The sequence below is a fragment of the Anser cygnoides genome, chromosome 13 (genome assembly GCF_040182565.1).
Source record: "Anser cygnoides isolate HZ-2024a breed goose chromosome 13, Taihu_goose_T2T_genome, whole genome shotgun sequence".
In the NCBI taxonomy this organism is placed as follows: domain Eukaryota; kingdom Metazoa; phylum Chordata; class Aves; order Anseriformes; family Anatidae; genus Anser; species Anser cygnoides.
The window spans coordinates 21,633,423-21,658,818 of record NC_089885.1 but is presented as its reverse complement, the minus strand read 5'-3'; the positions used below and the strand labels follow the sequence as shown (position 1 = coordinate 21,658,818).

The 25,396-nt window shown below is 47.8% G+C and overlaps 2 protein-coding genes and 1 long non-coding RNA gene across 17 annotated transcripts in view; 2 read left to right on the top strand and 1 right to left on the bottom strand.

Moving 5' to 3' along the window:
* The first annotated feature begins 1,048 nt into the window (after window positions 1-1,048).
* LOC106045547 (collagen alpha-2(I) chain-like) lies at window positions 1,049-19,595 on the top strand. 10 transcript variants are annotated; one of them, XR_010834710.1, is made up of 6 exons: window positions 1,073-1,202; window positions 11,127-11,249; window positions 11,908-12,015; window positions 15,012-15,074; window positions 17,209-17,441; window positions 19,440-19,595. XR_010834710.1 is itself a non-coding variant. In XM_067004903.1 (2 exons), the coding sequence occupies exon 2, from the start codon at window positions 2,974-2,976 to the stop codon at window positions 3,895-3,897; it is 924 nt and encodes a 307-aa protein (XP_066861004.1). In that variant the 5' UTR covers window positions 1,049-1,202; window positions 2,923-2,973; the 3' UTR covers window positions 3,898-9,751. The 10 variants fall into 10 exon arrangements, 2 of the variants coding, with proteins under 2 accessions (XP_066861004.1, XP_066861003.1); XR_001212839.3 differs by lacking the exon at window positions 19,440-19,595 and having other exon boundaries at window positions 1,071-1,202; window positions 17,209-17,687; XR_007168803.2 differs by lacking the exons at window positions 17,209-17,441; window positions 19,440-19,595 and adding an exon at window positions 16,405-17,202 and having other exon boundaries at window positions 1,071-1,202.
* VSIG4 (V-set and immunoglobulin domain containing 4) overlaps window positions 19,207-25,396 on the bottom strand; it is an 11,036-nt gene continuing 4,846 nt past the window's right edge. The window contains exons 5-10 of one of the 6 annotated variants that reach the window (XR_010834704.1): window positions 24,928-24,993; window positions 24,290-24,403; window positions 23,829-23,850; window positions 23,216-23,486; window positions 20,989-21,062; window positions 19,207-19,500 (exon numbers count right to left, since the gene is read on the bottom strand). Coding sequence is in view for 2 of the 6 variants with exons in the window: in XM_067004900.1 (XP_066861001.1) it covers window positions 23,276-23,486; window positions 23,829-23,850; window positions 24,290-24,403; window positions 24,928-24,993 (413 nt within the window). In the remaining 4 variants the exon portion in view is untranslated. Of the gene's footprint in view, window positions 21,063-22,399; window positions 23,487-23,828; window positions 23,851-24,289; window positions 24,404-24,927; window positions 24,994-25,396 lie in introns of those variants that run through there. The other 5 variants (XR_010834703.1, XR_010834705.1, XR_010834702.1 and 2 more) reach the window with 5 other exon arrangements.
* Window positions 24,403-25,396, top strand: part of LOC106045548 (uncharacterized) — a 15,189-nt gene continuing 14,195 nt past the window's right edge. Inside the window, exon 1 of the long non-coding RNA XR_010834714.1 lies at window positions 24,403-25,147. This is a non-coding gene — a long non-coding RNA (uncharacterized lncRNA). The remainder of the gene's footprint in view (window positions 25,148-25,396) is intronic.

Here is a 25,396-nt window from a genome sequence, read left to right as displayed (position 1 = left end):
CTGCAGAGCTGCACGGAGGGAGCTGAGCATCAGCACAGAGGCCAATGGCCAGTTCTGTGCGGCAGGTACTGACCGTAAGTGGTAGGTCCAGGAGCAGTGTGGTCTAATCTGTCAAACATTTTCAGTGCGTCGTAAGCTTGAGAGAGATGCTGAAGATGAGATTTTGTCAGAAGTGAAATGCTTCCAATTTTTATTATATAAAATAAAAAACATTGGGGAAGACAAACTTGCTTTCAAACTATGATCGCACTGTGTGTTTGTGAAAGTGTGTGTACAATCTGAGAAAAGGTTTAAAAGACAAAAAGCAAACAAACTGTAAGAGCATGTGAAGTAAGGGAAGATTTTTATATTTTCTCATGGGAACATGATGCAAAAGGCAAAGAACCAATAACAGAAAGAAAAAAAGTATCCCAAATATGCATTTATTTTATTCTTCCCATTTTTTTTTGCAAGTGAAAAATGTTATATATAGAGCCTGGAGAACCCTTTCATTTTGTCAAGTAAATGAAAAGAGTAAATGAAATGAGGAGGACCATGCCCCACTCAGTATGAACAAATGATTGATTAAAGTGAAAAAATGTGGCCCTGAATAGAGAAATGAAGAGTTTCTGTCCCTGAGAAAATGACATTGCAGAACATTTTCATTGACAAATTGCACCAGTGACAGCATGACTTAGGAACTGCTCAGAAGGGATACATGATGACCTCTGGGTAGCTCGGGGCAGGAGAGCTTGTGGGACCCCAGCAAGGGAGCTAGAGCCCTGCACAGATTAGCAGGGGAGCTCCAGGGTCTGCTGCAGGAGCGTGACGCATTGGCAAGGCTGTGCAGCTTACAGAGCACACTCTGCCATTTCATCAGCATTATCCTTTGCTCGCCCTCCCCTCGCGCTCATATGGATTCTGATCCCCAGTCTGACGTGCAGATACTGTCGGTGATTCAGCTCAGGTGTCCCTGCAGAGTAATAAGGTGTCTCTGCCCCTGCTCCTCTGTGATTGCCAGCTGCCATCGCTCTCGGAAGCTCAGACAAACCCACCTGATTGCATTTATTTATAGAGCCGAAGGGGGGCACTACTTTCCCCTAGGGCTGGCTCTCCTTCCTTGGGACGGAGCAGGTTGTGGGTCAGCTCAGTTCCTCACCTTGTTTCTCATCCTCTCTGCCCCGCCACCACTGCCAGCCCCTTTCCTGCAGGACGTTCCAGTGGTGAGTACACATTGCACTGCAGTTGACACCTCATCTGCATTCCAAGTGTTGGCTGTGTGGCATGTTCTTTCACTCACCTATCCCTTTTGCCCCTCAAACTTTCCCTCTCTGGAGGCGCTAGTAGCATAAAACTTGTTCCAGTGCTCATCCATACTGGAAATGCTTGCAGAACTTACGGGACTATAACTGTCAGAGAAAGAGAATTACATTTGCCTGGGTCAGGCTGAAGGAAACTGAGCTAAGCAAATAGGAGAAAATGGTAGAGCTCATTTTTGTGTCTTGATGGTCAAAGCTGCTCTGTCTGTATGTGCTGGAAGTCTGCTTTGCCCCTCCAAAATGGATTCTGCACCTGAATCTGTCCTTTGTGAAGACTGTCCACTTCCTCTTGCTTGCTTCTGTCCCATAATATAAGTTGGAAAGGTTGAATGTGTATTTCCCTTTCTTGAGATGCGAAAGTCATGCAGGAATTCTTGCCCATAACCTCCATCAAGTTAACGACGAAGCAGAGACCATCTCTGGGTGTCGCATAAAGCACAGGTCTCAGATGTTTTGCTCTCAAGGGGCCCAGGAAGGGCTCACCCAAATATATAACACAATCTGTTTGGACTCTTTAAGAGAGAGGAGTCAGAAAAAGAGAGCACTTGCACTACTTAATGCAGACATCTCCAGTGGAGCCGAAGTTGGAAGCCTTAACTCAGAGAGAGCCCTGGTCTTCTGGTATATCTTTCCTTTGTGAGTTCCCTCTTGGAACTCTCACTAGCCTTATGCCACACTGGACAGCACCTTCTTAGGTGGCTTAGAGGAGTTTATGCAAGAGGCTGATAAGGCCAGACCATCTCCAGTTACTTCCCCTGGTTGCAGTGCTAGTATCCACCTATTTTCTAGAAGAAGCAAAAATGTTTTTATCTCCCCTACTGCCCTCCTGACTTTTGTCCCTAAACCGTAAAGGAAGCAATTCCTTACACCTGCCAACGTGAACCAGAGACAGTAGTTGTGTAGAAGAACAGACAGCCCACTTCTGCAAGTTTGCTGTCTTGGTGTCCCTGCTGTTCTGCTGAGGAAGGCAGCTACTGCTTGTGTGCTTGGGAAACCCACCTGCTGCTTACCTCTGTGCAGCAGCTCAGTGAGGTGACAGGTGCTTGACAAGAAGGCAACCTTGTGCAGACACAGAACATACCCTGTGACCAGGCACCAGTCCATTATGGGAGGCTGCCAGCATCTCTGCTCATAGAAGCTCAGGGAATAGCGTTGCTCTCCAAAACACACTGTGCTTGGATGTGCAACTGAGATGTTGGGATTGGGAGGGATGAGGCAGGCAGCTGGCTGTGATGGTTCTGATAATTGCTTGGTTGGGATGTTGACAAGAACCAGATTCCTAAGATTACTGTAATTACCAGGCCCTTCTTTGTCTTCTTAATCAAGTTCTAGCAGAACTGACTGTCAGCTAGAGCTGACAAAATAATACTAAAGGTCACATTTAGCTGGTAGGATGGCAATTCCCAGGGCAAAGAATTCAGTGCTGCTGCTTTGACTTCAGTTGCGGTTGTTCAGCAGGACTGCTCTAAGCTGCCTGGGAAAATGTCTCTGCCACTGCTCCAGCACTCCGTCTTCTGGGCTCCACAAGCAGGCACAAGCCTTTATTTGCATTATTTTTACACGGACTTTAAAAATAAAATCCAACCCCCAGACTGAAAAGTCGCCCTTGTATTTTTCAGAGCAGCAGCTCTTTCCCTGGAGAGATCGTAAGCCTAGGATTGCAAAGAATGTTCCCATGCAGCTTCCACAGCACCGCCCGTCATGGAAACGGGGGCTCTGCCAGGCAGCCGGCCACCCGAGGCAGCGCCGGCAGCCGGCTGCTCCTTCGGCACGCTCGCCGAGCGGCCCGCTCCGATGGGAAAGGCGAAGAGCCGGCGCCGTGCCTCTGCCTAGCGGCTGCGTTTTGACAAAGACGGGCCCGCGGGGCAGGACCTGGTTTAGATCGAGAAACGCGACGCAACCTGGAGCAGCTGCGCGGGGCAGGGGTGCCGGACGCGTGCCACCGGCTGGCCTCCCGGCAGGACGCCGCCGCTCTCCCTCTTTTCCCGAGGAAGGCGAGGACGGAATTCCCGGTCAGCGCCTCGGGAGCAGGCGCTCAGCCTCCCCGCACGGCCGCTCCGGTCCAAACGGGCGCGAGCCGAACGCCGCCGGCCCCGCTCCGCTCGAGGGCCGAGCCCGGCCCGGCCCGGCGCCGCGCTGCGCCTTCCCCCGGCGGGGGCGCGGGGCTGGCGTTGGGCGGCGGCGCCACCCCGCGGCGGAGCGGGGCCCTGCCGCCGACACCGGCCCCGCAGCCACCCGGAGCAGAGGGGCCTCGCGCCGGGCCCCCGTTGCGGTCGTTTCGGATTCTTCCTGGAGCTTTCGAGGAGCGTGCTCGTCGTGGGCCTCCCCTCCTGAAGCGCTCTGTGAGCGCTGGTCAGGTCTGGCCGCCTCTCGGTGCCCGCTCATCGCGGTTCAGGCACACGCGCTCTTTCCATTGACCACCTTTAAGCGCAGGGTGGCGGCCAAAGGTGGGCTGTTGAGGGCCCCGTGTGCTTTAACCGCTCTGCTATCTGGATGTGCAGTGAGCAGATTGTTTGGGGCATGGAGACAGAAGGGGGGCAATGAAAATACAATCCTAGAGGAGGCCAGAGCAATTAGTAATGGGAGCACGGAGCAGTGACTTTGGGTGCAAAGCACGTTCCCTGCCATGTAGGCACTTCCATGTATCAGTCACCCTAGATTTGGCCTCGTATCTAGTAAAAGCTACAAATCCTTAGGTAAAGCCTTAATCTAATGTGTAGAAGTGATACTCAGTAGAACGGTTTTAAGATTCAACGTTCATATTTACCCAGCCTGTGACAGGAGGCCATGAGAACAGCTGTGACCCTATTAAGACCTCCCAATCTGCCCTGCAGACAGCCTAATTGCCTGGTGGCATCGTAACCTGCTCAGCAGGGTAATTGGTGCTCTGACACTAATACCTTGCTCGGGCAACGTGCTCTGATGGGCAATTTTGTGTCCCTCTTGCTGCCGAATGTGCAAGTTCACTGTCTGGATAAGGTCGTGTAAGATCACTGTCTGCTTAAAATACGCTTTTTATATAACTTGATGGATTTGTGCAATGCTCCATAAGCTGCTTGTAAAGGAGTCATTTTTGTATTTATATATTTGAACTTTTCAGACTGGGGTTTTCAAAAGTTCATTGGCACTCACATCATGGGATAAGATTAAGCCATGAGGTTCAATAGAACTTTTCATTTTCCATGCTGTTGTTTGAAGGAGTCTTTGATTCATATCTGAATGAGTAAATCATGTCAAACAACTCAGCTGCTCTGGGAAAGGTGGAGAAATTCTTGATTACTACATGCTGGCATTTCAGCCTGCATCCTTGCTGTAGGCAATAGCCTGTGAAACATTCCAGTGTGAAGAGATGTGCTGATGGAATTTCACTGGCATGGAAAATGCCCTGGAATGTTTCAAGAACTCCATCACACAAGGAAAGACGTGCTGGAAATAAATACTGGGTGTTGGAGATATTTTGGTCTGTTTGGTAGGTCCATCCCGGGTCAGCTATAGTGTGGAGGCATACAATTTAATGAATGTTCTCTTATGAGCCTTAAAGGAAGGAAAGGACTGCCCAGGTTATGATCTGTGATCTTTCTTTCTATACTTTTCTCCTTGGGAAGGTTGGAAAATGTAGCAGCCAGTCAAGGAAATACATACAATAAAAAAGGGCTCCTACCCTTTTGAAACTTGTTAGCAATTACCAGCACAATTTTGTTTGGGTCTTTCTTGCCCCACTGTGAAGAGGTCTGATGAAGCAGGTGGTCCTGATATGAGAGGTATTGGGGGTAGGGTGGGAGAGGAACAGCTTTGGGGAGAACAGCTGCAAAGACCTTCCGTGTCCAAGCAGGACAAGTTTGATCCAATGGTTATGGGGATGCCCAGCAGCATGCCTGATGGATTGAGGCACAGACGTATGCTGTACAGCGACCCCCCCTTTTGTTCTGTTACAATGGTTTCTGCAGCTGAAGAGCAGCTCTGTGCTGGGGAAGCATTTCATTGCCACAGAGGGTGATGGCTGATGTAAACCCAACCGTCGCTGTTGAGCAACACAGCATGCTAGCTGCGAGCTGGAGCCCAGCGGTCACATACTTCCCTACGACAATGACTCTGCAAGCAAAGGCTGCAGTGTTGAAATGCCCTCTGTGTGCCAAAAGGGGGGTGGGCGATAAGCTACACAACTCTCCTCCTGGAAGCCCGAAGCAGAGGGTCCAAGAACAGCAAAAGCTGGCATCTTGGTGACACTGTGGTGGCTGCCTGCAGGCCTGTGGGAGTGCAGGACTGATAAACACACCATTTTGGTATTGCAGGCATTCCTGGTACTGTTGGTCTCGTGTTGTTTCTGCAGTTGTCTGAGGCTTAACTGAACAGCAGAGCATCTGCCTGAGGTCAGACAAGGGGCCAGCCAAGCTGGCACCCTATCGCTTAGGGTTTGCCAACAGCAGATGCCAAGGAAAGAACTGAAGAACAGAGTAACTGGTATCTGCATGGTGCACTCCCATTCTCCAGTTATCTGTGACTCAGAAGCCTTTCAGAATTAGTATCTCTGAACTTAAAAGTCCTGATGCATTTTTCTTTCCTGACTTTTCTAATTACTTTTGCCAGCAATGGCCTCTTGAGCGATGACCATATCGGAACACTGCTCTGCAGAGCTGCTTTTCCTGATGCATTCCCATGCCAGAAAAGGCCTGGTACCGTTCAGGTCCTCCAATAGCCACAGGATGAGAGTGTGCAAGTTTAACACAGACCTTTGCTTGTTATGCAGTCTAGCAACTAGACATGCTCTATACCCAGGATGTTCATCTGATAAGATCACCAGAAACTGGCAGCAGAGAAACTTGGCTAATGCATTGTTTCTGAACATAGCATGCAGAGAAAGGTAACTTATCATGATCAGTAAAAGACAATGATTAGCATCCAAAGCACAATCTCTTGTGGGGAGAGAATCAGCACAATCCTGGCTTTTTGATGACTTACATGCTTGTTAAAAAATTCTGCTATTAAAGAAAAAAAAAAAGGTGAATCCATGGCTGTTTTCTTAGTATTCTAGGGCAGGATTCTGTTATTAGGGGTAATGCGTATGCAGTAACTGCACTGACATCAGCAGTGAATAAAATAGATCTTCACAGATCCAAATTTCTTTAAGAGAGAGTCTATCAAAGTCTTACCCAGTGTAAGACTTATTCTTTGCCTAGCCACATAACAAGATTACTGCAAGAGAAAACATAGTCCTTTGAGGGAGTAAATACAGGAAAATATGGCTTTATTTTTCGATGATGTGGTGAAATTAAGGAGATAGATAGCTGCAATATGAGCTTATTTTGAAGGAAAACCTCTAGGCAAGGTTATGATTCTTAGCACATGAACAGAGAACTGGTCTCTGCTGAACGGGATGGCAGACTTGGGGAAAACAAAAGATGGTCTGGTTTTCCTCTCCTCATATAAAAATCTAGGCGTACTAATTGATGTGGAGTAGGAACGGACTCAAGCTACCTGAACCCACTTGACCTCTGCCTGACATTCTTTTTCTACTTCTTTGGAATTACAATACTTACACTGCTATTATTCATTTTATACTACTATTATTAATAGTGTATGCTGTACAGAATGTGTTTTGGGTCATTCAATGACTGTGACAGTTAGTGGGGTTTTCTTATCTGTCACTGTCCATCTGAAAAACAGCTTTGAGCCTCTTGGTTTGTGCCCTTCTCTCTCTCTCCCTCTCTTTCCTTAACCAGAAGTCTAAAATAAAAGTGACAAACACATAATCAACCACGAACAGAAACATCCTCCATTTGCTAGAGCCCAGCCTCTGACTCTTACCACTGTGTGCCTGCCTGAGAAGGGGGCAGGAAGGGAGGGAGATAGCATTTACAGCAAAATGGAAGGTCCATGTGGTATGATTATTTTTTTTCTCTTTTTGGAATGAAGTAAGGGTTCAAAATGGAAAAAATATCTTCACATGACTCAAAGCTCAGGTTAGCCAGAGAGGCAGAGTTTAGCCGAGTGTCTGTTTTGCAGAAGGAACTAGCAAACAGGCAGACTAGTGGTGAAGTCTTATGTCCACAGGCAGACTGGTGGCAAGGATGCAATGTCTCTGACCTAGCTTGCTGGCCAAAGAGATTCTTCCCGCGAGGCCTGCTGCGGGGCTTAAAGGCCTTTGTTGCGGGAGGGTCTCCCCAGTGAGCTCCTCCATCATGTACAGCTCCTCCATCATGTACTGCCTTCAAGAAATAGTTGTCATTTTTTCCTGCATTGGTGTAGGTTTTTTTTTGTTTGCCTTTTTTTTTTTTTTGTGCCTCGAGCTAAGCTGTGGCTTCATCCTCTGTCTTCTGGAGGTTGACAGTGCTCATCCCCTTCCACTCCCTGGAGGATCCAGGTCCATGAGTGCTTCTAGATGTAAGGCTCAGAATTGCTCCTGGCCTCCCTTTTCCTCCTCTCCTCACCTCTCATAGTGGTATGGTCACTCATGTGAATGACCTTCTTTGTACTGTTTTTTCTTTCTTTTTTTCCCCCTGTGCACATTTATGCTAGGCTCACACTGGACCCCTCAGCTTTGCCTATACACCATCTGTAACGTGGAGAAGGGTAAGAGTTCGGTGACATCTGGAGAAATCGCCAAGTGCTGTGCTCAGCTCTGACTGCTGGAGGGTGCGTTCCTGTCTTCTTTAGAGCCTCAGGCACTGACACTGTGCTGCAGGCAGGGCACATCAGCAACTGCTGCTCAGAGACAGCTCAGGAGAAAGTCCAGCAGTGACTGGCTCTTTGGGATTTAATCTGAAAGCTCCCCCAAGACCCATGGATGGAGGCAAGTCAATTGAAAATGATACTGAAAATAGCCAGTGCACAGGGAAATAGCGCTCTTCACATGAGAGGAGAATCTGAGGGAGAGCGGTTTGGTATTTTTTAGTTTGATATAGGAATAATTTGTGTTTGCATCACTTGGTATAGTGGCGTAAAAGCTGTTGGTCTCAATTCTTGATGCTGCAGGACGGCAGAACTGGGTTGTATGAGAAAACTGAAATGAAAGGCAGCCACTGATGATTGTCATCAGGCCTGATTTGGTCTATATAGCTTTAATTGCTTCATCAAGAGGAGCATGTTGGCTTTGAAGATATTTATGCAATGAATTGTCCCAAGGGAAAATCTCCTGCTGTCCTGTGAAGGTACACTGACGAGTGGTGCAAACTCAGCATTCATCTGGCATTTACTAACTCAGTTAAGATTAATGAATACAGAGCAGTGCAGATGTAGAATGAGCCTGAATGTGTGTCTGTGTCCAGTACAAACCTGCTAATTCTTTATGGCTTATTTTATGACAGGTTAAAAGTACAGTAACTTGAAACTAAAATGCAAAATAACTTACTGTGTGCTAATCAGACTGTCTCTCTGACCCATTTTAGCCACTTTTTTGTGTTGTTTTCCAAGACAATTTTGTGGTTTGGGTAACAACGTGTAAAGACCTCTGAGATGGTATTTGTTGGCCATCTGTAATCTGCCCAGCTTCTCTACCTCCCTTCTTCCCCTTCCCAGAGCAGGCCAGAGAGCTGCATGCTGCAAATGTACTGAAAAAGCTAGCTTGATTAGGAAATATTGAGTGCAATTTCAAGGCTATTGCACTGAGTAGGGTAGTGTGGTGACATTTGTAAGCTGCAGAGGAAGTCAGCTTTGCAGTGAAACATCCACCTTAGATATCAATGTTGGTCTGCAGGACTGCGCGGCAGTTAGGTGCAGCGTGAAGAAGAGCATCTTGGCTGGAGAGGGGCACTAGATCAACCCGCTGCAAGGTTTAAAGGTCTGTGTTGGTACCTCTGCTAGGAAGTCTGACAGAAGCTCGTGCTGACATAACTGAATAAACTTCAAGCTAGCTGATTTGGATGGTACCATGGAATGCAGACAGGGAATTCGTTGCAGGTTGGCAGTGAAGGATCCCAGCTCCTAACACAAAGTTTGCAGTCATGCCCTTGGGCCTTTTTGTTGGATGTGAAATGATCTTGCTGCTTTTCACACTGGTTCAGTTTCATTACTGTTTTTTATCAGTCTGTTTCTTGCTCTGGACATGTAAAGTTAGTAATAATTTGTGTAACCACCCAAGGGGAGCAAGAAATATCCAAAGAGCATTTTTCAGGGTGATTCTGTTCCTAGATTTGCAAGGCTTGCTATCAGGTGCAGCCAGGTGACACAAAAATGAGCAGGACAAAATCATCAGACTTGCAGTAAGTCTCCTAATCTCCTCTGTATTGCATTCCCACAAAGAGTGGAAATAAAATATCTGCCTTTTTTTTCTTTCTATAGTTCACCTCAAAGGTGACCCATTTCAAAGCCTTTTGGGTACAGGCAAGAGAAAGGGAGAGTGAAAAAGAAACCTAGGAAAAAACTATACAAACTACATGAACAAGCCTATTTCTTTCCTCCAATTAAAACCAAAGCAAAACCAACCAGACCTTTCCATTCCTCTTTTATTATATATTTTAAAACACAGGCAGATGAAAGAGGAACTTGAGAGTAACTGTATTCCTCATTATCTAACTATCCCTCAGCACAAGGGCCAAGTTTTTCTTTTAGCAGGGAAGCTGGTGTCCCCAGCATCCACATGTAGGCTCAGAAGTAGCCTGTGTGCAGTTCCAAGGAACTCAGAATACACAGTTACTCTCAGACATGTGTGTTTTCCAGATCAGGGGTTTGGACAGAACTGCAGAAGCATAGTAAAATATGTGGCTGCAGCCCAAGCATGCTGATAATGTAACTGAAAGCTGCTGGAGATCCTCTAGCATTTGCTGCTGGGGCCTGCATTAGCAGGAGGATCTCCGTGCGGTTTGGCTGTAAAGCCAGGACAGAAATGGGGAGGCTGGGAAGGGAAACCTGTGAGGCAAAAATTGGAAAGGAAAGATAGCAGCTGAGCATTGGGAGTGAGAAGATCAGTCCTGTAAGAAGGATAACAAAGTCTTCATCACACTGGCACTGCTAGCTGTTGGCAAACGCTCTTGGGACAGTGCAGGCACAAAGTGACGCTTTTGATGAGTCTTCACCTGAAAAAATGTAGTATGCCATATTCTCCACACTAAGGAATCTCTCTCTAAAATTTCTGCTTTTGCTTGAATCAGTTTGGCTTCTGTATTGATAGTTTGAGCACAGATAGCTCATTGGCTGCTGTTTCGAGCTGCGTTGACTGGCCTTGCTCCTGGGCAGGTTAGATGGAAGTAGCACTAAGAGATGATGGCGCATCTACCTTAGGGTACCCAGTATTGCAGGCAGGCCATGAGAGGACAGGAGGTGAGAAACAGAGGATCTTGCTTTGGTTATAATTCCAAATGACTCTGAACAAAGCATTATTTCTTACTTTTCTGCATGAACCTCGGCAGCCCTTGTCCCTGCTCCTTATGCAGCCAAGAGACACAAGAGACCCCTCAGGGCCAAGCATGGCAATGAGCCTGTCCCCTGAGCCAAAGCCTTCCTGGCAGTCTCTGCCCTGCACTGTGGCCCTCCTCACAGCTCCTCTGGTCCCACACGGCTTGGATTTGCTGTGGGCTGGGCAGCTGAGGGGTGGCTGGCTGTGGGCAGCCAGCGCAGCTGCCCAGGCCACTTCCCTGTGGAAATACCAGGGCCGGCAGGACAATGCCTTCAGCTGGGACATGAAGAGAGAAGCAGCACTGCTCTGGTGGCCCAGGCCTGCTGAGGTGACATGGCTGCACGGGGTGAGGGCTGTCCCAGCTGCCTCTCACCCTGCTCTGAGCCTTGCAGCCTGGCGCGGGATGGGGAGAACAGCTTTCACAACCTGGACGTGTTGTCACTCGCATCCAGACGTTTCCTGTTATCTAACCTCAGCCTTATCTTCCCCATTCGCAGCTTCCTCTCGAAGGAGGAGCGGCCCCTTCAAAAACGAGCTGTGTGCCTGGGCTGTGCCCCCACCACTGGGGCCAGCCCCATGCTGGTGCCCCTGCCCTGGTGGGGCCCGGCTAGCTCAGCACGGTAGGTGCCAGCTCCCCATCCAGCTGGCTGACGGGTGGCTGGGGATGAGGGGGGGGATCACCCCCGGGGGTGGTTGCCCCATGGACCGCTGGTGGTGGGGTGCCAAAACACGTGGGATGCCTGCATCCCTGGCAATGCAGAAAGCTGTTCTGCCTCCATTACACCACCAGTTTCCAGGGGACCGGAGCCAGCTCAGATTTGGGTTGCCTCCCCTCCATGTTGGGAGCCCATCTTCCTAAACCAGAGGAGCTTTTTTGGTATTTCCCTTTGGGGAGGAGCTGTGGTGTGGGGCAGTGTATGCTTCTGCAAGCACAGGGTTAGGGCATGCAAACTTCTCCCATCTCAGACAGAGAGTGCTGTCCTTGGGACCCTGATTCATTGATGAGGGTGAATGACAATTTATATCATTAGCGATGCGTACGTAGCCTACTTGATACAGGGATGCACGTGCTTCCCACTGGGCTCACATGCACGTACGCTACAGATGAGTTGCTGGCTGTAGGGAGATTTTGATCTCAATTAGTCATAGATGAGACACCGCAAACGAAGAGTGGGGGAAGTTGTGGGATGGAGGAGGGTTTTACCAGGGAGAGCTGGTGTCCCAGCCAGGCGCAGCCATGCTCTTCAGCTCCTTTTCTTCGCTGCCCATTGACTCCAGGCTGTCAGATGAGTGGTCACCTGCGCACCTCCTTCCCTCCCCTTCACAGCTGAAGGCAGAGTCCTCTGAGCGCTGCGGAGGAGCCAGGGCAGGGGCTGGAGATCAAAGGTGAGTACAGGGGGATGCGGGAGGGCACGCGGCCAGCAATGCCAGGTAATGGGTTTATCAGGCCCTTCCTGGTCCTTTTGCGCAAGCTGTGAGGTGCTGGTTGCAGCGTTTCTGGTTCCTGCTCTTGCAAGCTGTTCCTGCAGCCATAAGCGAAACCCACAACCTCCTCACCCGAGTGTTTGAATGGTGCCTTGTGCTTGTGACTCTCTGTGTGCTGAGCTGTGGGGCAGACAGGAGCGGGGACCAGTGCATCCTGTTTTTCTGTCCCTTACAGCAATCCCGGGCCTGAGGTCTGGATCAGGGTTGCTTTTGAATGTCCCAGACCTCAGCAGTGTGCCTGCCAGGGGCGTACCTGCTCCTGAAGAGGGGGGGTAGCAGGGTTGGCCCATCCACCTCGCTGTCCCACTGGACAGGTTTTACCACGAGTGCTGATCTGACAGGAGAGGCGGGTTTGATCCTGGGTGCTGCAGGAAAGCCTGTCCAGGACCTGGGCCTGGCACTGAACTGCTGCAATAGGGGTGCAGCTCTGCAAAGCCCTGCTGAAGAAGGCTCCAAACAGCATGCAGTGAGGGCACCAACACAGCACCGACGTGTCACGCGTGGCACCGGGCAGAGGGGCGGGCAGCCTTGCTGTCTCCTGCGTGACAGTGCCCGTCAGCGCACTGCTGTGTGCAGACAGATGGACAGTGGTACCAGGAGAGCCTCCACGGCGAAAACAGAGGGAAGGTATGGGAAGGAGATGTAGAGGCACAAGGTAGGAGACTGTGTAGTTTCCCATTAGAAGTGGGGCTAATTTGTCTGTCAGGAAAAAGTGCTGGATTATGCTTTTCACTTTTTGGAGCAAGTTTGAAGAGTGAAAGTCAGATTCACAGGGCAAGATGGAGAAGACGTTTATTGTGAAGCAGGGATAGGCAGAGGGGACAGACAGCTTGGGCTGAGCAAGGAGGGGCTGCTCTCAGTCTTTTGACAAAAGCAAGGACAAAAACCAACGTACATAGGGCTGTGTGGTAGAGGTAACAGGGTAGCACAGGAAGACAGCACCAGGAACGTGTGGCTGGTTTATGCTTCCTGCAGCTGCTTAGGGATAGTCCTCACTGATGCGCTTCAGACTCTCACCCAGGTCCGCACCAAAACTGGGGCAGTGGCTTTGCTCACCAAGTCACGGTGCCTAGGAATTTTCCTTAGGACAAGGCAGCTGGTCACCACCTCATCCAGTGACCTGCAGCCCAAAGACCCCTGAAAGGAGAGGCAAGGGCCTTCCCAGTTGCTGCAGAGCCAGGGGGCGAAAAGGCCTCCAGGTTCCAGCAGGGGCAGGGACGGGGCTGTCCATGAAGCTGCTGCCCTATGCTGCAGTTTCACAGCTCCTCCTGGGGAGCAAGCAATTCATATGCCACTGAAAAGGCTCCATCTTCAACCCTGTGAGCCCTCTGGCAAAGCAGAATATGGCGCTGTTTGCAGCAATGGGCTCAGACTGGAGCTGAGCTGTATGGCAGAGCAGGTAGCTTAGAGCTGCTTTAGGACCTGCCAGCTAAAGAGCAGGAGTTAATAATGAACTGGCTGCAGCATTTGGCCTTTTGCTCTGTTTTTACGTTACTAGCTTATCCAAGTCAGAAGACGTGCTACAGGGAGATATGCTTGCGTATATAGCCCAGCTTGCCTGCAGTGAAGCAAACCCCTTGGGCTTCAGCTCCAGGCTTTGCTGGAGCCTGCCTTATAGATGAAATTGAACCTCCTGAGCCAAATATTCCAAAATTTGTCAGGCAAAGCTCACAGCAGTTTCAGCTGCAGCGTTGGGAGCATGAGAAGATCCTAAATGGATCAGAATGGCAGCCAATGGAAGTCTGCCATGAGCAAACTCATTTGAATTAGATTTGGTTATAACGAAGAATTCTAGCTCCTAGGAGAAGCATGTCCCAAGGTTTGCTGATGGCCAGGATCAGCAGACCCCATTCACCACAGATCTGTGGGGATTCTTACTTCTGCCATTTGGGTTTAACTAAGCAGAAAACAGCGATGGCCTTGATTCCAGCTCAAATCTTGAATAATAACTGCATGTCCTGAAATTGCTGCAATCTGCGTCTCAGGACATTGCCACTTAGCATGTGAAAAACACACAGCCACATGTTTACACATGTTATTAGGCTTAGAGTCAAACCTATGCAATAATTTTACTTTACATTTATTTTCATCACAAGTTGCAGAGCTGTCTCACAGCCATGTAAAAATCCCTGAGAGACGGTATGTGGCTTGGAGGGTGTTGAAAACAAAGCATTTTCTGACTTCAGTAAGGGACTTACTGGAGAATGGAGGAAGAAAAACTTTCTGTTTTTCCCCCAGAGTATGCACTTGATTGCTCAGTCTGTTTTATGACACTAAGCCTGTAGTTGGAAATACCCATTTTAGCCTGAAACCAGAAGCTCTGACAATGAAAAATCCATTCAAATGAGATACTATCATTACAGGGTGGGGTAGAAAGCTCTGTTCCCATCTGCTGATAGAATTATCTCCACTGTGTGACCCTCCTCTTATCTGTTGCTGACAGCAACGTTTCTTGTGGCTGTTTTCCCCCTCAGAAAGCCACAATGGGGGATTATTTTAAGCTGCAATAGCAGAAGCAATGCTCTGTTTTTTTACTCTCCCCCCACCCCCCCCCTTTTTTTTTTTCCTCCTCTCAAGGCCAGATCTCCCACTGTTAGAAATCAGCATTGAAGTTAAGGCAAGTCTAGTAACTGATACCTGCTGAAAAACCTGCTCAGTCTTTCTTTGTGCAGCTCAGCCCCTCCATCACACTTTGCTATGTCTGGGAGGTATTATGGGGGGACAGGTTTATTTTTCTTTTACCTCTGTGCTGCCAGTAGTTAGCATGCAGTACCTAACTCTTTACTGAAAGCGTTTTCAGGCAGAGAGAGCTCATCCTGGCTTTATTAAGACCAACAACAGCTATGTGAACCCTTCAGAACATGTTTTTTTTTTTTTCATTTTCCATGGTACTGCAGAGTTTGATTTGGAAGGAGAGGAATTTGACCAACCACACATCAGTTTGAATCGTGGTTAAACCAGTAAGTCTTTTGCTAGAATGATCTTAAATCAGCTTATTAGCACTGACATGAGTTTTCTAATACTCATGAAATGCACGCACTTCTTTTATCCATTGCAATGTGCTACTTTTATCTACTGTGGTTGAAATTTATTCCAAATTAAGAGCCAGAACAAAGGGCTATTTGCTATCTACATCACACTAAAGGTGTAACGTGGCGGGTAGGGGGAATGTAAGAATTGCAAAGCTTTTGTAGTAACCTCATCTAGAAGTTGATTTACTCTTTAAAGTTGTAGCTGTTTCTTTGCTGTTAAACCTTTTTTTACTCTGCTGTTTCTGGAGCACGTATAAAGAACACATATTTGACATTTTTTATTTTGTATTTTTACATTAAAAAAAAAAACAACAAAAATACATTCCCTTTTCATATTGATGAGATCCTATGATCATCCTTTTAAAATAGAGCCCCAGAAGTCAGATAGAAAAGATTAAATAAATTGCTCTCTGTGGAATGCTGTTAGCATACTGCAGCTGATTTCTACTTTTATGTCTTTAATGGTCAGCCTTCCAAAATATAATTAGCATAACCGTTTTAGTTTTTCATTTTGATACCAAAGATAGTTTGGCTGCTTTCTCAGAAACTGGTGCTGCTGGTCACATGAAATTAAGATCAGGGGACTAGGAAGGAAGCTAAAAGCGCCATGATTAAAATTAGGCTATAGCTGGGCCTGGCCTGCAGAGAATATGAATGACACTAAACTAGTGTTATGCAAAATGTGTGCAGTTTAGGAGTCACGATGAATTTTTCTAAGAGTTACATGTCAGAATTTCAGATTGTTTTTAGACTCAAATTCTGAACTGTCAACATCCCAGAATGACACAGTGCATGGTAGTACTTAGCAATATCTTCTCTTGCATATATTTTATTTAATTCAAGTGCTTTTCTGAATTTAATTAATACTCTTGTTAAAGTAACAGAGGAGTTGACAACATCTTCTGGTCTTTGTGCTAAGGAATACTGGGAGGAGGAGCTTATATTCATACTTAAAGGAACGTGGATTATGTCAGTGTGTTAGGGTGAAAAACTCCATTTATTGCAGGAGAGGCTTCTTCTGTGAGCTCGAAATGAAGCAGAAGGGGGTTGGTTTGACAACGGAAGAGAAAGTTTCACTTCATTCCCAAAGAAGTTCATTGTTTCTCTGTGTGGTGCTTTGGTTTTTATTTAATATCACAGTCTTTATAACATGTAACAGTGCAGCTTCATGCTGGCAGGCAGAGTTTGGGACTGAAGTTTGCAGGGACCAGAGGCTGCTGTGGCTGCTTTTTCTTTTTTTTTACTTTTTTTTTTCCAGAAGTGAACACACATGGCACTGGACTCTGAGCCAATGCTGGCAGCTGATCTTAATTCCAGAAGAACCAGTGGTGATCCTCTACATGCATGCACAGGGGCAGAGTTGTACTTTTTTTTTTTTCAGACAGTCTAGAAGGGTTCCTTCTTCAAATCTTTAGGTCTAGGTAAAAAGATTGGTTTTAGCTATCAGCAGTACAATAAGAGGTAAAACCCTAAGGCTATTCCTGCCGAAAGGAACTTCATCTTTGGCATGTATAGAGCCAGGATTTCACCCCAACCTGTACCACAGGGACCCAAATAAAAGAAATTAAATCTGAGAAGCCTGGAAAACTTGTTTAAATTTAGGAGGATAAAAATGAAAGCTGTGAAAAGTCTGTTAGATTATCATGCCCTTATCTCTAACCAATGCAGAACTGTTCCACTGCAGTATTGCAGGGCTGTCGTCAAGACTGTGTGTGTCTAGAGAGACATTGGTCTTCATGATGATGTACCCAAATGGCATGTCTGAGCATTTGGATGGACATTTTGTCAATATTTCAAGCTACCAAGGTAGATGTATAGCTAAGGCAGAAGGTTAGTTTAAAACTTGGCATCATTTCCAGCTCCACAGAGCTTTAGCCTTTGAACTAATACAGTGGACATTTCCCTCAGCAGAAGGCAATGTCTGCTTGTGTGGTTCTCCCTTACCCAAAGAAAAACATTGGAGGGGGAAATGCGGGAGGGATGATGACAGTTCGCTAACTGGAAAAAGTCTCTGAAGTTTAACAGGAGGTTCAAACCTTCTTTTCCCTTTTCATTTGCCCAGGACAGCATCTCAGTGAAGACTGTGACAGCCTGGAGAGAGCTGCAGTGCAGCACTGCGTGTATTTGACAAGCTGAGTTCGACACTCAGTTTGGCAGAGTGTCAGTTTGTCAAATACCCCAAGTGAGGCACTTGCTGAGCAACACAGCCGCACACCGAGGGAACTGACTCTCCTTCCTTGACTTGGGCAGGAGCCTTTGCATCTGTGTTCTGATCCTCTCTGTAAACGTGACAAGGTATTGAGCAAACTTGCTGAATGCCTGACTGATTCCATGCTGTCAGGTTTCCTTTCCACCCCAGTTTCGGAAGTGTCTGTTGGGGTGTAATCCTAACAGCAAACTGTTGCAGAAGTGGAGCTGGTACCGTTCCTCTGTGTTGGGAAAACAGCCAAGGACAACACTGTTCTATGTCACAGCGCTGGCTAGCAAGCTGTTAATAAATATGGTGTTCGGTTAATAAAGGTTCTGGCAACTATAATCATACCAATGTGGGTGACGGAAGCATTAGCCTTAATATCATTTTTGGTGGATTTTTTTTGGATGTGTAGGAATCTTTTGTTTTAATTGAAGCTGGAGTACAAATTTATGAGGTTTCTGATTAAGTTCCCCCATTCTGTTAGCCAGTGTGAAGTGCTTGTTTGCTCCAGCTGTTTTTAAGTAAGTCTATGGAGTCCATTGCTTTTTCTTGAAATCATGTTGTTTGGAGAAGACACCTTGTTTTTGTCTGATTATTCCTAGTCAGCACTTGCAGCAAGGTTGCCTATTGTAGCTTTTGGTATATTTCAGCTATTTTATGAAATAATTCCCTCTAAGTCATCTACTTGAAGATCTAATGATCGGTCAGCATTTTTAATGACTGATGTGACATATCAGATAGGTAGCTGGAGATATTTCTTGGGGTGGGGGTAACAGAGGGTGAGTGCCTTACCCAGTATGACAAACCACATTCCCTGAAAGCATTTAAATTAAATTCAGAAACTAAGAGAAATTCCCAACACTCTACTGACTTTTTTTTAGGACGGCACCACCAGTAAATTTTGCAATATTGATAAACTTTAATACTAAGCCACTTTTTTTGTTGCTGTTGCAACTATTTCTTGCTAAATATTTTCTAGAAGTTGGAGTTTTTACAAAGTTGGGACCAATGAATATATGGCGTTGCCTAAGCAAATTATGTTCTGCTTTCTGAATAAGTCCTATCAGTAGGGCTTATTGTGCACTTCTGGACAAACACAGTCCTAGTCATTGTGACTCACACTCCCGTGGTCTCTCTCTTGCACCTACACATGACTCATGGACATCACCCTGATCTCTGTCACTGAGGTCAGCTTCAGAAAAGAGAACAAAGTCTATTATTTCAGGGTTTGTTTTGTCTCCCGTGGATCCTTAATGCAGCAGGCAGATATATCAACCCCAACCCTTTCTGCCTTCACAGACCTCAAGGTTTCAATAGGCCTGTCTTCTGCACAGCAGCTAGCTGAGCACTCCTTTTAAGCTCTTCACTGTTGTTTCCTCATTTATGGTTTTACTTTCAGAAAAGTTTGCCCCTCTGCTTTTTAGGGGAAGAAAGTTAACCCCTTCCTCTTCTACAGGAAATACCAAATTACAGTGGAACAAATTCCTCTATCAGAGACTTCTTCTCTTTTCTCCCTGTTGAGAATGGCAGGTACAGAAGGGCTCTGAAATCCAGGGCAAACTTGGCAGTTTAGAAGCCAACATCCCCATGGTTGTACGAGCCCTGCAACTGCGCTCTGCTTTGAAGTGAGTGGAGCTGCAAGTCTCATGACAATGTGCTAGCCACTAGAAATAGTGTGTTTTTTTTCTGGAGACTCGGTAGTTTCAGAGAGGAAGCTGAGGTTTCCTTTCTGTGCTGGTGCGGAGCTGGCCTTTAGTGGATGAGTCATGTCACCGAGTGAGTGACCAGTGCAAGGAAGGGAGAAGTTCTCTTGTTTGATGGAGGTACACAACAGCAAAGCCCTTTACAGCTTTCAGAAGAAAAATGTTCTTTTTCCAACAGTTTTTACTGCCAAACATGCCAAAGATATAAATAAATAAATAACCACACTTGCTGCATAGGGAAAAACAACAACCTATGCACTGGAGAAAGGCTTTTTGTTTCCATTGGTCTGTTGCTGATGACCAAAGATGTTTTGCTGCCCCAACTAGAGGGCAACTGAGGTACTTGAGATGTGTTTCACCTGGGGCATCTGCTACTTTTTTTTTTTTTCTCTGCAGCCTCTTCTAGACTTCAGGGCTTCTGAAGAAACTGTCTGGAACTCCTCAGAGCAGATCAGTGCTGGGACGAACCAAAATGTGGAAAAATCACGGTGTTACATAGTAATGGAACTTGAAATCACGAGCTTATAAAGGCAACAAATCTTGCAAAAACCATTAGGCTAACTGTAAATGAATGAGAATGGAATTTGGGGAGGAGAAAGAGAGTGTCTCATCCTGCATTTTTGGGCTGGATCTGCTGTGATGAGGATGGGGAAGCTGAGAAGTTTTCAGTTCCTCTCCCACATAACATAACATTGACCTCACACCACACGCTTTTACCCTGCATGCACAGAGCTGCAGCTCCTCATTCCCCTGTTTGTTGGTTTGGTTGTTTTGTTTTGTTTTTGTTTTGCTTTACCCCTGAGACCACTAATGCCAACAGCAGCTGTTTCAACATGGTGTCTCCAAGGCCAGCTTCTGGGAGGTGCGCTCTGCAGTGAATGCATGAGCTACAACAAACACAGCAGTGCAGGGATGGCCTACTTCAGCCCCAGGTGCAGGGCAGAAGAGCCCCTCACACATATTTCTAGGGGTCCCAGCACTGCTTGTCCTTGGCAGAGGGCAGCTGGCCGTGTGGGAGGGAAGCACCAGCATGCAAGCCCAGAGCAGGTGCTGCGCAGCCTGGGGTCATGGCCAGGCCCCACCAGCTGCTGCTGGGAGGCACAGCAGCCTGGCACTGCAGCACAACTGCCCCTCAGTGCCCGCTGCTGTGGATGTGAAACCCTGCAAAAGGCACAGTAAAATTTTCTTTCTGATCTTGTCTTACAATCACTAACGTCCTAAAGATGTGTCATCGTAATTCAGGGCACTGAAGGTAGAAGCAAGGCTCTGTTCTTTCCAGTGCTCAGGCCATAAAAATCTACCTGACTTTGCTCTTAGGCTGCTGGCCCAGGAAAAAGGAAGAGCCGGGTGAGCGGAGACAACAGCCATGAGGGTTCCAGTCAGTGCTGAGAAGGAGGGTTTGCACATCCCTGAGCTTGTCTGCTTCCCCCATGCTCCCCCAGCTGCTTTGATGGATTTAACAGAAGCCAGTGACTCTCCCTAAAAATCTGCTTTCCTTAAGGAGGCATCCCCACCCCTGCTGGTGATCCACCTGCCAAGTCCATAGGATGGCAGCCGGTGTCCAGAGGGGTCTGACAGACAGAGGGCCCTGCACCATGGCAGCACACCAGCAGTGCCAGTACATGTAAGATGCTAATGATAAACAAAGAGTAAACAAACCAGGCTATTGGGTAACAAAGCTTCCTGCAGGAAATGTGCTTCAGCTGAAGTCAGGAACAGCTAAGCATGCAGCTTGCTGCCTTTGTAAAAAGGCACATACAGTCTGTTTATTTTTGCAAGAGCTCCAGGAATGCCCTGGGGTATGTTTAAGCACAGGTAAGAGATCACACACCCCACAGCCAAGCCTACACCCCGTTAGCACTGGGTTTATAGATGAAGGCTCCTTGTCAGGGCTGCACATAATCTGAACTTCATGAGCCTGGCTAGTGTTGCATTAAAGACTGACCTCAAAGATCAGCCCTCCTGATTGAGAGGAAGGCCTTGGCAGTGCGAAGTATGGCCTTGTAGCTCAGGAACCACCTGGCAAAACAAAGAAGCCAAAAATCCACTTTCTAAGAAGAGTTTTAAAACTAATGTAGGGAATGGGGACTTCCTATTTTGAAGTGGATCTTGTGATTTTAGAGCAGTTGGCAGCAGAAGCACGGCAGCTCTAAAGCCTTCAAGCAGCAGATTGCCACCCCCCCCCCCCCCCAGCTTCAGTCTCTGGCAAAGAAAATCATTTGCAGTGTGGACTGGTAGAAAACAGCTGTTTTTTGCTGGGAAGAAAATGTTCAAGTCCTTGAGGAAACAATAAATAGGGAGCTGCACAACATTTTTTTAAATAACTGCTTTTTAGAGCAGACAAATGTATTGAGCAATGCTATGACATGAAAGTTAAGGATTCTAACACTTGAGCTAAATCACAGGCAGTTTTTTATATCCTTTAGATGACCTCTCTTCTCAGACTCTTGAGTGTATTTCAGCCTTCCACTGGCAGTGAAGGAAGACTTAGTACTAAGCATCCTCAGAGTCCTTCTAACCTCTGACAGTGATGTTGCAGCATTACATTTACCTCCCTACTGTGGGTGGTGCATTCCCAAAAAACTAGAGCTAGCTGAAGCATCTGGAAGAAAAGCGCTGTTGGAAACCCTTCAGCCCTAAACTTGCTCAGCTCGAGCATGGCTGGTTCTAACAAACTCACTGAAATGGGAGTTCTTCCATCGGCTTCAGGTCTGTCTGCTGTCATCACTGTTCCAACAGACTACTGCTGTACCCTAGTGTGCTCACACTGCAGCAGTAGGTGGCTGCAAGCTTGTGAATGTGCATGTGGAGGCAGCAACGCAACCGTGACATGTACCATTCTGGGGTGTGGTGAGGGCTGTAGTGGTGAGAGCAGTCTGATGTGGGCTGACTCGATGCCTCCCTTCTGTCCTCTCCTGTTTAAAAGGTTAAACTCAACTCAGACTTCAAGGTCAAACTGTGGCCATGACTGTACCCCGCCCTACCTGCTCTGCAGAACTAAACGAGAAGACAGAGCAAAAGCATAAATTTGCAGGCATCAGAAAAATGAAGGCACTGGATGGTAAAACAAGGAAGTCAGAATCCATATGCCACAAAATGGTGGTTGCACACTAGAACAGGCTCCCCAGTGAAGCAGTCACTGACCAAGCCTGTCTGAATTTAAGAAGAGATTGGACTGTGCACTTAGTCACATGGTCTAAACTTTTGGGCAGACCTGTGCGGTGCCAGGAGTTGGACTTGATGATCCTTATGGGTCCCTTCCAACTCGGGATATTCTATGATTCTATGATTCTATGAAAATCCTTTGAAGCATTTCATATTTGCCCTGGAAAAGAAATTACATTGCACTAACCACGCACTTTTCAAGGCTTTTTACAAACATGAATGCTCACAGCATCCCCATAATGTAGGTCAGCATAACTATCACAGTTGTAACCAGACTCTGGAACCAGTGTCATGTCCCACACAGCAAATCAGTGCCAGTCTATTGAGTCCAGGGAGGTTCCTTGAACAATTACTATTACAAATGTCTCAAATCTTTCTCTGCAATGCTTCTATTTAATCATGCCTCTGTCTTCCACATTGAAAATTAAAATGTTATCATTTTTTTCTCAACACCAGGAGAAAAACAAGGTGGCAGTTAAGAGGTTCATCACCTACAAGGCCGTTTCCAGTTTGATTGCAAAAATGATATTCCTGGCATATCAACCATCTCTATGGTCCCCTTACTATCCTCTAATAAAAAAAGACTCAAGGAAAAAAACAATCTTTACAACCAGTGTTTGCTGAACTGTAAAATCCAGGGGACATCCATTTCTAGCACAATTCCTGGCTCCTCACCCTCCGGCATGTCCTAACAGGGGAACATGCACTTGAGAGTACATCTTGCTGGTGTTATTAGCTAACAGTGTTGCACCCAGCAACATTTTGACCTGGAGGCTGCTCAGAAATGATTTTCTATATAAAAAAATAAAAGTAGGTAGGTAGATAACCACTTGGCTGAGGGTTTGTGCACCAACGGGCAGGGACTCATTTGCCAAAGACGAAGAAGGTTATGCAGTTCCCCTGGATTTAAAAAAAAAAAAAAAAAAAAAAAAAAAAAGCACTAAGACTGGTATATTTATCAGAGGAGAAGGCAGGCAGGAAGAATAGTTTCCCTTGGTAAAGTTTACCATTCAATATCTGCAGCCCCATCTTCTGTACAGCTGCTTATGTGGAAATGTGGTACTCTACTAAAAGTTTTGCACTTCATATTCTGATTCCATGGAATTCAAAAGGGTCTCATACTCAGGATTTTTCCCCTTGCATACATTGTCATAGTTGTTGTCTTTCGTGGTGACAACTTCATAGGATGTTTCAGCCGCCAAATTTATCTTCTCGTTTAGGCACTGAACAGGTACTTCCGCACCAGTGTCCAGTCTTGTGACATCTGCAGTGCTATGGCTGAAATAAAGAAACATTAAAAAGAAGGAGGACTAAATCAGAAGTAATTATATAGATATAGATAAAGATATATCTCTTAATAGAAAAGTAATATGAAGTGATTAAGGGTTAAGATTAGCATGAGTTACTACTCCTGCACTAAAATGTTAATGTCCTCATGCTGCTAATAAATTAGACTGTCAAGGTACTCAGTACCTGCCCCTGCCCTCCCCCCCCCCACAGTAAATAAAAATTCAAATAAATCTTTGGCTTTTCACTGAGTAAAGAAGCTTTTCTGAAACAAACGTCAGTATGATGTCCTCAAAGTCTTCCCGATATCACAGATGAAAAAATTATACTCACAAAGCAACTTCATAGATGGGTTCTGGGAAAAAAAAAATCAAAGATGTGTACCAATACATTTTTATGATTAATGTGCCACAGGGAGAAACAGGAAACAAACAAACAAAAAAACCTAAACCAACCGAACCCAGCTGCTCCCGGGTATCCCCACGTTCAGGAATCACCCTCCCACCGTGCCTCTCCCTGCGGGAGAACGGCTGGGGCAGGGGCTGGGGCTGGGGCTGGGGCTGGGGCTGGGGCTGGGGCTGGGGCTGGGGCTGGGGCAGGGGCTGGGGCTGGGGCTGGGGCAGGGGCTGGGGCTGGGGCTGGGGCAGGAAAGGGGCCGAGGCAGGGTGACGGGGAGGACGGAGGTGCTGGGGAGGAAGGGGGCCGTGGGGAGGATGGGGATAGGGAGCCGCGGAGGGCTCAGCGCCGCCCAGCGCCCCGCCGCCCCCCCGGCCGCGCCCGGCCCCGCCGCTCACCCGCCTTGGCCCGCCGCCGGCGCAGCAGCGCTGCCAGGAGCCCGCCGATCGCCGCGCCGCCGATGGCGGCCGCCAGCGCGTAGAGGTGCGGGGAGAGCGCGGCCCGCGGCGGCCCTGCGGGAGGTGCGGTCGGGGCGGTGAGGGGGCGGCGGCGTCACACCGCGGCGGGGCCACCGCGCCCGCCGCTGTCCGCGGTGCGGCCGGGCGAGGGGACCCCGGCCCGGGCTGTGCCAAGCGGGCCGGAGCCGCTCCGTGCGCCGCCGGTAGCGGGAGTCCCGCGGGCTGGTGAAAGCTTCCGATAACCGCTGACTTCGCTTTACGACCCAGCGCAACCTTCAACCGCGGCCGAAACACGGATGAACTGTGAAGGCTGCGGCTGAGATCGTTGTTAACATTTTCATCCCCGTTAAGGCGCGATCAGAAAGCAAACTTCAGGCACTACGTGAACTCTGGAAGGGCCGTGGATGGGCGGCCGAGAGGGCAGCTCCTGCCTGTGTTTGGCAGGCCCGGGGTTTGCTCCCAGCAGCAATGCAAAATGCGAAATGCGGCAGCCAGTTTCAGTGTCTGGTCTGCAGAGCGTTTGCCAGCCTGCCCCTCCCAGTGCAAATCGTGTGTGTTTCACCAGGGGGCTTGCTCACCTGTGGCAGCGGGAGGCCTCTCTGGAATGACATCGTTCCTGGCGGACAGCGTTGCTGTGGGCAGATCTGCCAAGGCATAAGGGTGAACGCACTGCAAGGTGTCCCAGAGCTCCCCTGCAGTGTCAGCCGGAGCAGCCTTTTCCTGGTGAAGCCACTGCAGCGAGGCAGGGAGTGATCTCTGCCTGGGCAGTCTGCATTAGCTAAGGCTATCACTTCTGAGGTGCGTGGAAAGAAAACACCCATTTCACCTGCTCCCATAGTGACGAGCCATAATTTTCTCTCTGCTGTGTCATCCTGTATGTTCTCTGAGAGCAGGCTCGCACATGACCTGTGGCACTCATGCTGGCCTCTCCCTGGCCATCAACCCCTGCCAATGGCAGCCCTGTGGCTCTCGGCACTAGCAGCTGTGGCTGGCTACCCCACAGCCAGGGATGCTTCAGCTTTGCCTTCAGCTCAGCTTTGCACCTCA

Excerpts from the sequence above, each read along its gene's own strand:
- LOC106045547 (XM_067004903.1), top strand. The coding sequence starts at position 2,974 with ATGCAGCTTCCACAGCACCGCCCGTCATGGAAACGGGGGCTCTGCCAG.